This window comes from Anomaloglossus baeobatrachus, chromosome 2, assembly GCF_048569485.1.
Source record: "Anomaloglossus baeobatrachus isolate aAnoBae1 chromosome 2, aAnoBae1.hap1, whole genome shotgun sequence".
NCBI lineage: Eukaryota > Metazoa > Chordata > Amphibia > Anura > Aromobatidae > Anomaloglossus > Anomaloglossus baeobatrachus.
The window spans coordinates 328296928-328312123 of NC_134354.1; the positions used below are offsets into that span (position 1 = coordinate 328296928).

Consider the following 15196-nt stretch of genomic DNA (forward strand, 5'->3'; position numbering starts at 1 on the left):
CACTTAACCTGGCCCTCTTCCTTGGCAAGGCTATCCCGCATCTGGGCATTTCCACCATTTCCGGCCTGCTTATGCTACCAAGTAACAATCCTTTATTTCCCGCAGGCCTATCCTGATACACCTTCCTAAATGAGATTAGAGACTCAGTGCCAACAATAAGTTTCTTGCATGGGTGTTAGGCCCCTTCATTCCTTCTTTCCAAACAACATTGTCCCCACAGGTGCTTGGCTCTGTTATGAGCAACTGAAGAGCTTCATCAACTCCCTCTCTCCACAAACGAACATTTATAGAACATTGACCCCATTTGAAACTCTGTGTCTGGGGAAGGATCCTCTTGAGTATACTGTCTCTTTGATATATAAGATGTTCTAGTCTGGGTTACCTGACTCAGATCGTGATCTCTCCTTTTTCTTAAAATGGAAGGGGGATCTCGCTAGAGCGCTTGCCCCTGAGGAACATATGAAATTACTCCTCTTTACCCACAAGTCGTCATTGAATGTAGTATCACAGGAGAGGGGATATAAGATTGTCTCCAGGTGGTACCATTGTCCCTCAAGCGTCCACGCTATCGCGGGTCTTATCTCCATATTTGGTGGTCCTGTCCACCCATTCGACGCTTTTGGGAAGATGTGTTTGCCCTGCTCAATAAAGTGCCTTCTACCAAGATCCAACTTACGTCAGATCTGACCCTCTTGTCTCTTTGCAATATTTTGATCGCCAGCTACAACAAAGGTCTACTGAGTTATTTCCTGATGGGGGCAAGGTGCTTAATTCCCAGGTACTGGAAACGGCCAGATATGCCTTCACATGCAGAGCTGGTTGTCGAGCTTAATGTATTATTTTGGATGGAGAAACTGATTACTTTTCTTATCCTCCTACTATTTTGTGCAGTACTACTCAACTCCTATGGTTATCCTGGTAATCTTTCGTCATCTCTCTTCACTAGGACTGGATTCACTTTGTTGGTTGTTATGTGTACTTAACATGTAACAGTAGCCAAACTTAAAATATTTTGGCTTATAAGTGTTACATCCCCACCGTAGTCCGCTCCATCGACTTCTCCTTCAATCAACATGCAACGCCGTGTCCCTGCCGTGGATAGTGCTGGTAGTGGGAGAGGAGTCTATGTCAGTGGCGCTGGTGGGTGCAGGCTCCGCTCATCCACTGGGCTGGGTTTCCATGGGATCTGCAGTACCACTGGCTGACTGTAGGTGGTGTGTGTCTTCCAGCTGAAATTACCATCATTCAGCTACAACCAATTGGAAGACACCACACCCTTCTTATTCCCCCTTCTGTCTGCAGACCACTGCGAGAGATAGTTCTGTATTCCTGGTTCCTGTCCTGCTCTGTTCTGTTTAGTGATTCTGGTATTCTGACTTCTGCTTGTTGTTGACTACCCTCCTGTCTGTCATTTTTGTACCTTATTGCCAGTCCCGGATTTGACCTCTGCTTTGTTTCCTCATTACGACCTTGCCTGCTGATTCTGTACCTGTATTGCATTTCCTGGTTTTTGACCCTGCCTGACTACAATGGACTACAGCCTACCACAGGTGGTGATCTCTGGGCCTCTGTGTAATTCCAAATCCCTGTATAGGGTTAAAGGGTTGCAGAGTTCTCGGGGTCCTACTTTGTGAATGGCTTTCCTCTAGCCTCCCTTTACAGCCAGTCTGAGTCTGTAGCTCCAGGCAGGCGTTACAATAAGGTGTTAGAAGCACGACTTGGTTTGTGGCATAAAGAAAACAATCTAGGATCATAGTGTGTTACAGTAGTTACTGTTCTCATATATTTTGATTGTTATTACATGTCTTGAAATTTGTTATGCAAATGGAATAAAACTTGATTTACACAAAACAAGCAATATTTAGTTTTTATTAAATAGTACACACAATAATATAAACACATAAAAAGGTGCCTCATGTGTGGATAGACACTAAATTGGAGCGGTTTATATACGACATCATAAACACAACAATAACAGAATATATATCTGAACACAATACCAAACTTATCTATTGGGGTCTGCTACAGTAAGTAGCTATAAACTATACAGTTATATGTTCCCTATAAGAAACTGGTAACAATGTGAAATAGTACCTGTGGTTTTGTGGATATACACCTAGGGGAAAGATGTATAGCAGCTCCTGCATCCCTCAACCCCTGATGCATGTTTTGTTGTCCTTCATCAGGATACATCCATACATTCGGACAGCTCCAATTTGGCGTCTCTCCACAATTGAAGCACCTTTTTTTTTATCTATTTTTATCATTGTGTGTACTATTTAATAAAGACTAAATATTGCTTTTTTGAACTCTTTTGAGTGTTCACTTTATTTTCTTAGTATGTTACATCTGTTAGTCTAAGGGAATTTTGATTTATAATGTTGTTAGTGGCACCGGTATTTATATTACTGAGATTTTGGATTTAATTATGTGTGAAATATTATTTATTAACTATTTTGTGTGATATAACTCTGGTTAAAGTGTATAAAGATTCAAAGTTTGAAAATTGCAAAATTTTCTAAATTTTTGCCAAATTTCCAGTTTTTGACAAATAAACACAAACATTTTTTTTCTAAGTTTACCACTAACACAAAAAAATAATCTTGGAATCATTGGGATCTATTGAAGCATTCCAGAGTTATTACATCATAAAGGGACACTGGTCAGAATTAAAAAAATTGGCCTGGTCAGAAAGATGAAAACAGGCTGGGTGGTAAAGGGGTTAAGAATTTTACATGTTCAAGTACTAATATGGATTACGAATAACTGTAAAATAATATGAAAGTTAATGGAAACATAAGTGAATTATTAAGATATAGTTTTATATAGAGAAGTATATGCAACAAAACAGGCACATGTGTAGGAGCATGCTCATATACATTTATTATTTTTTCATTTATTTCTTTTAGTCAGATTACTTACTTGGTGTATCACTGCCATTTTCCTCCTTGAAAGTTGAGTTTTGCTCCTTCAAATAAAATATAATGAAATCCTGATATTAAAGTCATATGTTGAAGTCATTTTGCTGCAAGGGATATTGCGAGAGTGGTAAAAATACGCATTGTGGCTGCAATGTGTAAAGGCATCCTCAGTGAATACACTTATTGGTTATTAGCTCAGGGATTGACGCATGTTTTATTTAGTGGAAAGCATAATCTAATATATAAAGCTCAGTGTATGTATGTGTGTATGTATGTGTGTATGTGTGTATGTATGTGTGTATGTATGTGTGTATGTCCGCTAAAGGAATCCGAATCATCGCATTTACAATCACGAAATTTTGCACAGACGCCTCATGTGATTCAGGGAATATCGTAGACTATGTTTTGACAGGAAAATTTAACCCCGCACTTTACAGTTACTCTCCAAAAAACATGCCTCCATTAAGGTAAATGGAGCCTGGAACTACTGGTTTTAATAGCAGCTGTAATTGGTTGCTATAGGAACAAAAGTTGTTAGTATACGTAGCATATGTGTGAGGTAATATGATGTCGGTGGGAAGACGGATAGAGAGAGAAAGAGACAGAGAAAGACAGAGACACAGACAGAGAGAAAGACAGACAGGGAAAGAGACAGAGAGATAGAGACAGACAGATGGTGAAAGATACAGACAGAAACATAACTGTGAAAGAGACAGACAGAGACAGACAGAAACAGACGGGAAATAGACAGACCTGGAAAGAGACAGACAGAGAGACAGACAAATACAGACGGGGAAAGAGACAGATGGGGAAAGAGACAGACGGGAAATAGACAGACCTGGAAAGAGACAGACCTGGAAAGAGACAGACCTGGAAAGAGACAGACAGACAGGCAGACAGGGACAGAGAGAGGCAGACAGAGAAAGAGGAGACAGCCACAGAGACAAAAGATAGATGGGGAAAGAGACAGAACTTGATAGAGACAGAAGGGGAAAGAGACAGAGAAATAAAGACAGACAAGGAAAGAGACAGACAGGAAAATACACAGACAAAGAGATGGACAAAGACAGACAGGGAAAGAGACAGGAAAAGAGACGGGGAGACAGAAGGGGAAAGAGACAGACCTGGGAAAGAGACAGATCTAGAAAGAGACAAATGGGGAAAGAAACAGAGATAGAGACAGACAACGAAAGAGACAGACAGAGACAGGCAGACCTGGAAAGAGACAGACGGGGAAAGAGACAGACGGGGAAAGAGACAGACGGGGAAAGAGACAGATGGGGAAAGAGACAGATGGAGAAAGAGACAGATGGAGAAAGAGACAGATGGGGAAAGAGACAGATGGGGAAAGAGACAGATGGAGAAAGAGACAGATGGAGAAAGAGACAGATGGAGAAAGAGACAGACCTGGAAAGAGACAGACCTGGAAAGAGACAGACCTGGAAAGAGACAGATGAAATAGACAGACAGAGAGACAGACAAAAACAGACGGGGAAAGAGACAGATGGAGAAAGAGACAGATGGGGAAAGAGACAGACCAGGCAAGAGACAAATGGGGAAAGAGACAGATGGGGAAAGAGACAGACGGGGAAAGATACAGATCTGGAAAGAAACAGACCTGGAAAGAAACAGATGAAATAGACAGACAGACAAAAACAGATGGGGAAAGAGACAGATGGGGAAAGAGACAGACGGGGAAAGAGACAGACCTTGAAAGAGATAGTCCTGGAAAGAGACAGACCTGGAAAGAGACAGACAGAGACAGACGAGGAAAGAGACAGACAGGGAAAGAGACAGACGGGGAAAGAGACAGACGGGGAAAGAGACAGACCTGGAAAGAGACAGTCCTGGAAAGAGACAGACAGAGAGACAGACAAATACAGACGGGGAAAGAGACAGACGGGGAAAGGGACAGACCTGGAAAGAGACAGACCTGGAAAGAGACAGACCTGGAAAGGGACAGACCTGGAAAGGGACAGATGGGGAAAGAGACAGACCTGGAAAGAGACAGACCTGGAAAGAGACAGACCTGGAAAGAGACAGACCTGGAAAGAGACAGATGGGGAAAGAGACAGATACCTGAAAAGAGACAGACCTGGAAAAAGACAGACCTGGAAAGAGACAGATGGGGCAAGAGACAGATGGGGAAAGAGAGAGAGACAGACAGACACAGAGAGATAGAGAGACAGACAGACACAAAGACACAGAGATAGAGACAGATACAGTCATGGCCAAAAGTTTTGAGAATGCTACAAATATTAATTTTTACAAAGTCTACTGCTTACGTTTTTCTAATGGCAATTTGCATATACTCCAGAATGTCATAAAGAGTGATCAGCTTAACAGCAATTACTTGCAAAGTCAATATTGGCTAAGAAAATGAACTTTGACCCCCAAAACACATTTCAACAGCATTGCATTCCTACCTTAAAAGGAGCAGCTAACATTGTTTTAGTGATTGTTCTATTAACACAGGTGTGGGTGTTGATGAGGACAGGGCTGGCGATCAATCAGTCATGATTAAGTAAGAATGACAACACTGGACACTTTAAAAGGAGGCTGGTGCTTGGTATCATTGTTTCTCTTCAGTTAACCATGGTTATCTCTAAAGAAACACGTGCAGCCATCATTGCTCTGCACAAAAATGGCCTAACAGGGAAGAGTATCGCAGCTACAAAGATTGCACCTCAGTCAACAATCTATCGCATCATCAAGAACTTCAAGGAGAGAGCTTCCATTGTTGCCAAAAAGGCTCCAGGGCGCCCGAGAAGGACCAGCAAACGCCAGGACCGTATCTTAAAACCGTTTCAGCTGCGGGATCGGACTACCAGCAGTGCCGAGCTAGCTCAGCAATGGCAGCAGGCTGGTGTGAGTGCTTCTGCACGCACTGTGAGGCGGAGACTCTTTGAGCAAGGCCTGGTTTCAAGAAGGGCAGCAAAGAAGCCACTTCTCTCCAGAAAAAACATCAGGGACCGACTGATATTCTGCAAAAGGTACAGGGAGTGGACTGCTGAGGACTGGGGTAAAGTCATTTTCTCAGATGAATCCCCTTTTCGATTGTTTGGGACATCTGGAAAACAGCTTATTAGGAGAAGAAGAGGTGAGCGCTACCACCAGTCTTGTCTCATGCCAACTGTTAAGCATCCTGAAACGATTCATGTGTGGGGTTGCTTCTCAGCCAAGGGAATCGGCTCACTCACAGTCTTGCCTAAAAACACAGCCATGAATAAAGAATGGTACCAGAATGTCCTCCAAGAGCAACTTCTCCCAACTGTCCAAGAGCAGTTTGGCGCCCAACAATGCCTTTTCCAGCATGATGGAGCACCTTGCCATAAAGCAAAGGTGATCACTAAATGGCTCATGGACCAAAACAGAGATTTTGGGTCCATGGCCTGGAAACTCCCCAGATCTTAATCCCATTGAGAACTTGTGGGCAATCATCAAGAGACGGGTGGACAAACAAAAACCAACAAATTCTGGCAAAATTCGAGCATTGCTTATGCAAGAATGGACAGCTATCAGTCAGGATTTGGTCCAGAAGTTGATTGAGAGCATGCCAGGGAGAATTGCAGAGGTCCTGAAGAAAATGGGTCAACACTGCAAATATTGACTTGCTGCATTAAATCATTCTGTCAATATAACCTTTTGGTACTCATAATATGATTGCAATTATATTTCTGTATGTGATGTAAACATCAGACAAACACAATTAAAAACCAGAGGGCAACAGATCATGTGAAAAAATAAATTTGGTGTCATTCTCAAAACTTTTGGCCATGACTGTAGACTGATGCAAAGACAGACAGAGAGACAGAAACAGACAGACAGAGACAGACACAGACAGACAAGGAAAGAGACATAGACAGACAGTGACACAGAGACAGAGACTGGGAGAGAGACCGAGAGACCGTTACTATCCCGGGCAACGCCCGGGTACTAGAGCTAGTCTAATAAATAAAGCTCAGTGTGTGTGTGTGTGTGTGTGTGTGTGTGTGTGTATATGTCCGCTAAAGAAATTCGCACCGTTGCATTTAAAATCACGAAATTTTGCACAGACACTCCATGTGACCCAGTACCGCTCCAAAAATCCTGCCTCCATTAGAGTCAATGGGGCTAAAAGCTACAGGTTATTATTAGCAGATCTGATTGGTTGCTAAAGGAACGAAAGACATTCATAGTATTATAAGCTTATGTGTGAGGTAATATGATGTCAGTGGGGAGACGGATAGAGACAGACAGACAAAGAGACAGAGGCAGACAGACACAGACAGGGAAAGAGAGAGGCACAGACAGACAGGGAAAGAGACAGACAGAGATCGAGACAGGCAGGGAAAGAGACGAACGGTCAAAGAGACAGACGGGCAAAGAGACAGGCAGACAGGGAAAGAGACAGACAGGGAAAGAGACAGACGGGGAAAGAGACAGACGGGGAAAGAGACAGATAAGGAAAGAGACAGATGGGGAAAGAGACAGTCCAGGAAAGAGACACAGAGATAGAGACAGACAGAGACAGGCAGACAGGGAAAGAGATAGGCAGTAAAAGAGATAGAGAGACAAAGACCGATGGGGAAAGAGACAGACGGGGAAAGAGACAGACTTGGAAAAGAGACAGACCTGCAAAAGAGACAGACGTGGGAAAGAGACAGACCTGGGAAACAGACACACCTGGGAAACATTATATAGAAAAATTCCAGCACACTAATAAAGCTTCCACGAAAAAATATTTTTTGTAAAGATTTTTATTTTTGCGTTATTCTTGTGAGGGTGTCAAAAAATAAAATATTCAAGTCCAACGTTACAACCACAATCTATGGTCTTTTTCAAGGACTATAATGTACAAAGAAACATAAAGAAACAACATATGAGTGCAACAGGTATATTGAGCAGCATATACAATAATCATTATAATGTAGAGCGTATCCTCAGTTATGAGGGAAGAAAACAAGGTACAAATTATAAGATACAGAAAAATTTAAGGTCACACAATTTGAATGAAAGTTTATATTCAAGAAAAGATTAAGAACATTTATATCAGGCTAAATTAGAACCTCATTGATGTGACTATGTATAGGAGGAGATACTAATGTAAACAGACCAACCTCAATGAACTATGGGATTGTGTCTATCACATGCAATGGTCTGTTCAATTGTCTACTGTTCTCTTCTCATAATGAGCCTGAGACCGAAAAAATGAATAAGGAAAAACAATAAATGAGAAACAAACATTGGAGATACAGATCTATGGGTACAGAGGGAATCCTAATTTATAACCCGTAAATTAGTAGAAGGTTAGATATACCCTAGGAGAACTGGGTTATCTGTTGGCTCCAATTTATATAGCTTGGGATCTATAAAACATAATGCATATGTCAGTATCATTGTGTAAATATAATTCAGAGTGCTATATTACCAACTGATAAGTGAATTCATGTATGACATGAACAGGTTCATCACCTGATTGAGAGTAGTAGTATACCTATTTGATTAAGGGAACAATCCCCTGGATATCAGGACTGTATAATACAAATCCCTAGAGCAACCAGGAAAAAGGGATATCCATTAAATCTAGGATACGTCTGATTTCTTGGCTCACCTTCAGCAGCTGAAATCAGTTCCACCATGTGGTTTACTGGCCACATTTGATGTGAATAGTCTATACACGAGCATAGAACATCATGGCGGACTGACAGCAGTAGACTGGTTTCTTAAAAAATATAGTTCTTACTCTCTATCACAAAACTCCTTTTGCATTGATTTACTTCAGTTAGTTCTTGAGAATAACTTTTTCTTATTTCAAGATCAATTTTTTCTTCAAAGGAGGGGGGTACCGCAATGGGGTCAAATTTGGCGCCACCTTATGCTAATGTATATATGGCATATTTTGAGGAAACCTATGTATTTAATCATCCATTATGGATTCAATATGCCATTACATGGAAAAGGTACATTGATGATGTTTTTATAATCTGGCAGGGTGACCTAGAATCCTTAACCCAATTCTATCATGACATTAATTATATCAGACCTGGCCTCATATTTACCATGCATTCGGATTCACATAGAATTAATTTCTTGGACACATTGGTACAGATATCATTGGAGGGCCAAATCAGCACGAATCTGTATGTTAAGCCCACAGACAGAAATAATCTCTTACATTATTCAAGCTGTCACCCATCGCACACTAGGAGATAATTACAGATCTCTCAACACATGAGAGTAAATAGAATTGTTTCTGATCCTGAACAACGTAAAGTGAGATCTGAAGAAATGAGCCAGAAATTTATGTCTAGAGGATATCCTATGGATATAGCCAATGAAAACAAATCTCTGGACTCAGACGGAAATAGGAGAAGGGAAGCCCCCAGAATTACTTGTGTCTACACATATCACCCTTTTTCGCCCCTCATTACGAACATCATTTTCAAACACTGGCCCCTATCGAGAACGGCCTATGTCTCCATACATGAATTCTCGGAACCCCTGTTGTTTTGTAACAAAAGGCCTAAAAATCTAAAGGATAATCTTGTGAGAGCCGATATTGGCTCAGATAAGATCCTTTCACACCAAACATTCCTGGATACTCCCAGAAATGGCAATTTCCCCTGCTTGCGATGCCTACAGTGTAACAACCTTACCCATGGGGATTCTTTTACACATCCCCTTTCCGGGAACATTTTCCCTATCCATGATTTTTTTACATGTGATTCCACGTTTGTTGTCTATTTGATTAAGTGTCCCTGTGGTCTCGGATATGTTGGGGAAACCACCCAACATATCCGAGACAGAATCAGTAAACACAAGTCCACCATTCGCTGTAAGCAGATCTTACTTCCTATTCCCCATCATTTTATTACTCAGAATCACACAATAGCAAAATTGAGATATAAAGTTATAGAACACATACACCCTATGAGGAGGGGTGGTAATAGGATCCAGTTGCTAAAAGATAGTGAGGCATTCTGGATCCACACATTAAAAACCCTAGAGCCAAGAGGCTTAAATAGAGAATATGAGGTTTTCCGCTAATGTACATACATGTCCTTGTGGAATTACAGACATAATGATTGTGGCTTTTGTTTTGCTGAATACCTGTTCTCTGATTCTCCATAGGATATATGACATCACCATTGACCAAATGTCATCTCATACCATTAATGTGAAGTTGCTATATTACCAAATGAAATTTAGTCCATATTGAATACATCATTTAATTATTCCACATTAAATTCCCCTTTTTTTTCCATTTTTTCCTTAGGCTTCCCTACCCACCTGATCGAGAGACTCATTTTCCGGCACCTGTCTAGGAAATTCACATGGCCAGTAGTTATACACCTGTCCCTGGACTGTAACATGATATCGATATCACAGGATCCATCCGGTCCACTGCGCATGCCTTGTCGTGCGTTTCAATACAATCATGACGCGTTACATCATCGCCGTGTGGAATTTGCCTTCCGCGCATACGCCGCTCAGGGTTTTGGCGGCGCATGCGCGGGATGCGTTCCACACGACGTGACATTGCATTTCACCTCCAGGAAGTTATTCCATATAATTTGTATATCCATATCTCACAGACAGCACTAGAGGGTATACCTTGAAATCGTCACCCACTGGGTAAGGAATATCATTATCTTCTACCTTTTCTATTTACCACAATATAGCTAAGCTACTGATTCCTGATCTCCTCACACCTGTATGCACTTTTATATGGCGTTTTTTTTCTCACTGAAATCCCGTGTCCATGTAAACAAACATGCATACCTTTGGTTATGATTAGAGCTCTATATCTAATTATACAACATATTCTGTTCATTTTATATCTAATCCATTTGACAACTATTTCTATAGTTTAATGGATATCCCTTTTTCCTGGTTGTTCTAGGGCAGGGGTGGGAAACCTTTTTACTTGCGGGGGCTATTTGAAAATTTCTACCAACCTTCGGGGGCCGCACAAAATTATCAATGTGAAATTTTTACTGCTATATTTGGTCAAACTTAATTAACTCACCCGCTACTGTGGTGGCCATAGCGGCTTCTCTTTGGTGAGGCCGTGATGTTTGATGATACTAATCATGTTGCTTCTCACAGCTTCTTATTCAGGTTTGTCTTGGTTTGGCGCACAGTCAACATTTTGTGATAATAAGATTGGTAAATCATATACATCACATAACAGACTCTGGGACTGTTGTATATACATCACAGGAGAGCCTGGGGACATATACATCACATGGGAGTCACTCTGACTGCTGAGTATACATCACAGGAGGGTCTGGAGGCATATACATCACATAGGAGACGTTAGGACTGCTGTATATACATCACATAGGAGACGCTGGGACTGCTGTATATATATTGCAGGAGATGTATATGCCCCAGGTCCTCCTGTGATGTGTAAGAGCCATCCCCTCTTGTTGTATATATGCCCCAGCACCTCTTGTTGTATATATGCCCCAGCCCGTCTTGTTATATATATGCCCCAACCCCTCATGTGATGTATATGGTCCCTGCATATCCTGTGCTGTATATACCACAGGAGGGGCTGTAGCATACACTACAGGAGACGTTGGGGCATATACATCAAAAGACAAGGCTGAGGGCATATACATCAAAAGAGAGGCTTAGGTCACATAAATCACAAGAGGGTCTGAGGGCATATACATCACTGAAAGGGCTGGAGCATATACATCACAGGAGTGGCTGGGGCATATACATCACAGGAGACGCTGGGGTACAGACATCACTGGGAGGCATAGACATGGCTTTGGGGCACAGACACGATTTGAGGGGCATATACTCCACTGGGGGGGCACAGACATCAGTGGAGGAGCACAGACATTACTAGGGGGGCATTGATGGCACTGGGGCGGTACTCTGAGAAATAAACAACACTTGCGGAGCACAGACATCACTAGGGATGCACGGACATTACTTGGGAGCACAGCACTGGGGGTGGTACACAGAAATGGGGGAAGTCACACAGCCCTGGGGGAGTGGGGGGCACACAGCCATGGGGACGGAGGGGAGCACACAGCCACGGGGTACGGAGAGGGGGCACACAGCCACGGGGGACGGGCACACAGCCCTGGGGGAGGGTGGCACACAGCCCTGGGAGAGTGGGGGGCACACAGCCATGGGGGACGGAAGGGGGGCACACAGCCACGGGGGATGGGCACACAGTCCTGGGGGACGGGGGACGGGCACACAGCCCTGGTAGAGGGGAGGCTCACAGCCCTGGAGGAGGAAGTACACAGCACAGCAGGAGCCGGCGCTCAGCACAGCGGGATCCGGCATACAGCGCTGGAAGCCGACGCTCAGCACAGCGGGAGCCAGCACTCAGCACAGCGGGAGGCGGCACACAGCGCTGGAAGTCATGAAATTGCTGCTGCTGCTCTTTTTCTGTGGGACGGGAGCGCTAACCCTGCCCACAAAGTAAGTCCTGAGCAAGCGAGCACTGATCACCGTTCGGTAGTGAATGCTGAATAAGCGTCCTCGCAGCGCACATGGGGATTTAAAGTCCGGCAGCTGGCATGATGCGGCCGGCAGATTCCCAGGGGCCGCATAAAAAGTCATTGCGGGCCGCATACGGCCCGCGGGCTGGAGATTCCCCAACCCTGCTCTAGGGATTTGCATTATACAGTCCTGATATCCAGGGGATTGTTCCCTTAATCAAATAGGTATACTAAGGCGGGCTTTGCACATTGCAACATCGCAAGCCGATGCTGCGATGTCGCACGCAATAGTCCCCGCCCGCGTCGCAGGTACAATAGCTTGTGAAAGCTGGCGTAGCGAACATTATCGCTACGCCGGCTTCACATGCACTCACCTGCCCTGCGACCGTCGCTCTGGCCGACGACCCGCCTCCTTATTAAGGGGGCGGGTCGTGCGGCGTCACTGCGACGTCACATGGCAGGCGGCCAATAGGAGCGGAGGGGCGGAGATGAGCAGGATGTAAACATGCCGCCCACCTCCTTCCTTCGCATAACCTACGGAAGCCGCGGTGACGCCGGTAGGAGATGTTCCTCGCTCCTGCGACTTCACACACAGCGTTGTGTGCTGCCGCAGGAGCGAGGAACAACATCGGAATTGTCGCGTCAGCGTAATTATGGATTACGCCGACGCTGCACCGATGATACGATTACGACGCTTTTGCGCTCGTTAATCGTATCATCTAGGCTTTACACACTGCGATGTCGCATGCGATGCCGGATGTGCGTCACTTTCAATTTGACCCCACCGACATCGCACCTGCGATGTCGTAGTGTGCAAAGCCCGCCTAATACTCTCAATCAGGTGATGAACCTGTTCATGTCATGCATGAATTCACTTATCAGTGGGTAATATAGCACTCTGAATTATATTTACACAATGATACTGACATATGCATTATGTGTTATAGATCCCAAGCTATATAAATTGGAGCCAACAGATAACCCAGTTCTCCTAGGGTATATCTAACCTTCTGTCAAGTTACCATGTTTAAATGGTCCTGGTAGCCTTGTGATATAGTTTTTCCTCTTTCCTGGATTAGTAGGTATATCCCACTGTTTGGATGCAATTTACTGTATGATCTAATGTAATATGTATATATTTCACTCACCTATCTTTGGTATTGACGCATATGTTATATGTCATACAGCTCTATATACAGAGTAGATAAGAGGATCATTCAACTCTGAACACTAAAGCGGGCTTTACACGCAACGAGATCGCTACAGCGATCTCGTTGGGGTCACGGATTTTGTGACGCACATCCGGCCGCTGTAGCGATCTCGTTGTGTGTGACTCCTAGGAGCGATTTTGGATTGTTGCAAAAATGTCCAAAATCGCTCCTCGTTGACATGGGGGTCCATTCTCAAATATCACTGCTATCGCGTGGGCGAAGCTGATCCTCGTCCGTGCGGCAGCACACATCGCTACGTGTGACACCGCAGGAACGAGGAACCTCTCCTTAACTGCCACACGCCAGCAATGAGGAAGGAAAGAGGTGGGCGGGATGTTCGTCCCGCTCATCTCCGCCCCTTCGCTTTGATTGGCCGGCCGCTTAGTGACGTCGCGGTGACGTCGCTGTGATGCCGAACGTCCTTCCCCCTTGAGGGAGGGATTGTTCGGCAGTCACAGCGCCGACGCAGACCAGGTAAGAGCGTGTGACGCTGCCGTAGCGATAATGTTCGCTGCGGCAGCGATCACCAAATATCGGCCTAATGATAGGGGCGGGTGCTATCATGCTCACCATCGCTAGCATCAGCTAGCGATGTCGCAGCGTGTAAAGCCCGCTTAATACGAGGGTGATAAGGTATACCTACCTAATATTCACTAATTTACGGGTTATAAATGAGGATTCCCTCTGTACCCATAGATCTCTATCTCCAATGTTTGTTTCTCATTTATTGTTTTTCCTTATTCATTTTTTCGGTCTCAGGCTCATTATGAGAAGAGAACAGTAGACAATTGAACAGACCATTGCATGTGATAGACACAATCCCATAGTTCATCGAGGTTGGTCTGTTTACATTAGTATCTCCTCCTATACATAGTCACATCAATGAGGTTCTAATTTAGCCTGATATAAATGTTCTTAATCTTTTCTTGAATATAAACTTTCGTTCAAGGGGGAGTGGATCCTATTTAAAGATTCTTCAGACTTTCATAAACTGTTTTGATGGAGCCATGACTTCTTATTAGGTTGGTGGAGTAAAGCATAGACTGGGATGAACTGGACAAAATGTAGCATTACCTCATTCTCAGATGTCAGAGGGAGCCCCCCCTCCAACCTAACCAAACCCTCCACCTCTTTCCCTTATGTGTTTCCCTTCGTCTCCCTAACTAACTCACACTGCTACCTACTTCCCCCCTTTCCTTTTTTTTTTTCCCTTTTTCTCTGCTCTCTACCTTTCTTTCTCTTTGTTTTTTTTTCTCTCTAGATCTCTTATCTATGATTTTTTTTGTTTTTATTATCCTGTACATATCGCTTGCCAACTTCTCAGAAATTTCTGGATTCCAAGGAATAGCATGGCCCGTTAGATCAAATTAGTACATGAAGTCTATAGAGGTAGATGATGTGTTGAATTTGACTTATGTCTATATACTGGTAGTCTTTGGAATCCCTTTCTTGTTATTTAATAACCCGAAAGTTCCATAAAATAACTGCATTTGTATTACAGATTTAATAAAGGGGTGTTTTTTTTTGTTTTTTTTTTCTTCTTCTTTTCTTTTTCCTGGGTTCCTGTTGGAATCTAATCTGATATGATTATTGCTGAACAATGCACATTATT

At 43.5% G+C, this 15196-nt stretch overlaps 1 protein-coding gene across 2 annotated transcripts in view; it reads right to left on the reverse strand.

The window, feature by feature from the left end:
• Nucleotides 1-15196, reverse strand: part of SYTL1 (synaptotagmin like 1) — a 492061-nt gene that overhangs the window by 121263 nt on the left and 355602 nt on the right. For both annotated transcript variants that reach the window (XM_075335915.1, XM_075335916.1), the window contains exon 6: nt 2923-2968. In XM_075335915.1, the coding sequence (XP_075192030.1) occupies nt 2923-2968 (46 nt within the window). The remainder of the gene's footprint in view (nt 1-2922; nt 2969-15196) is intronic.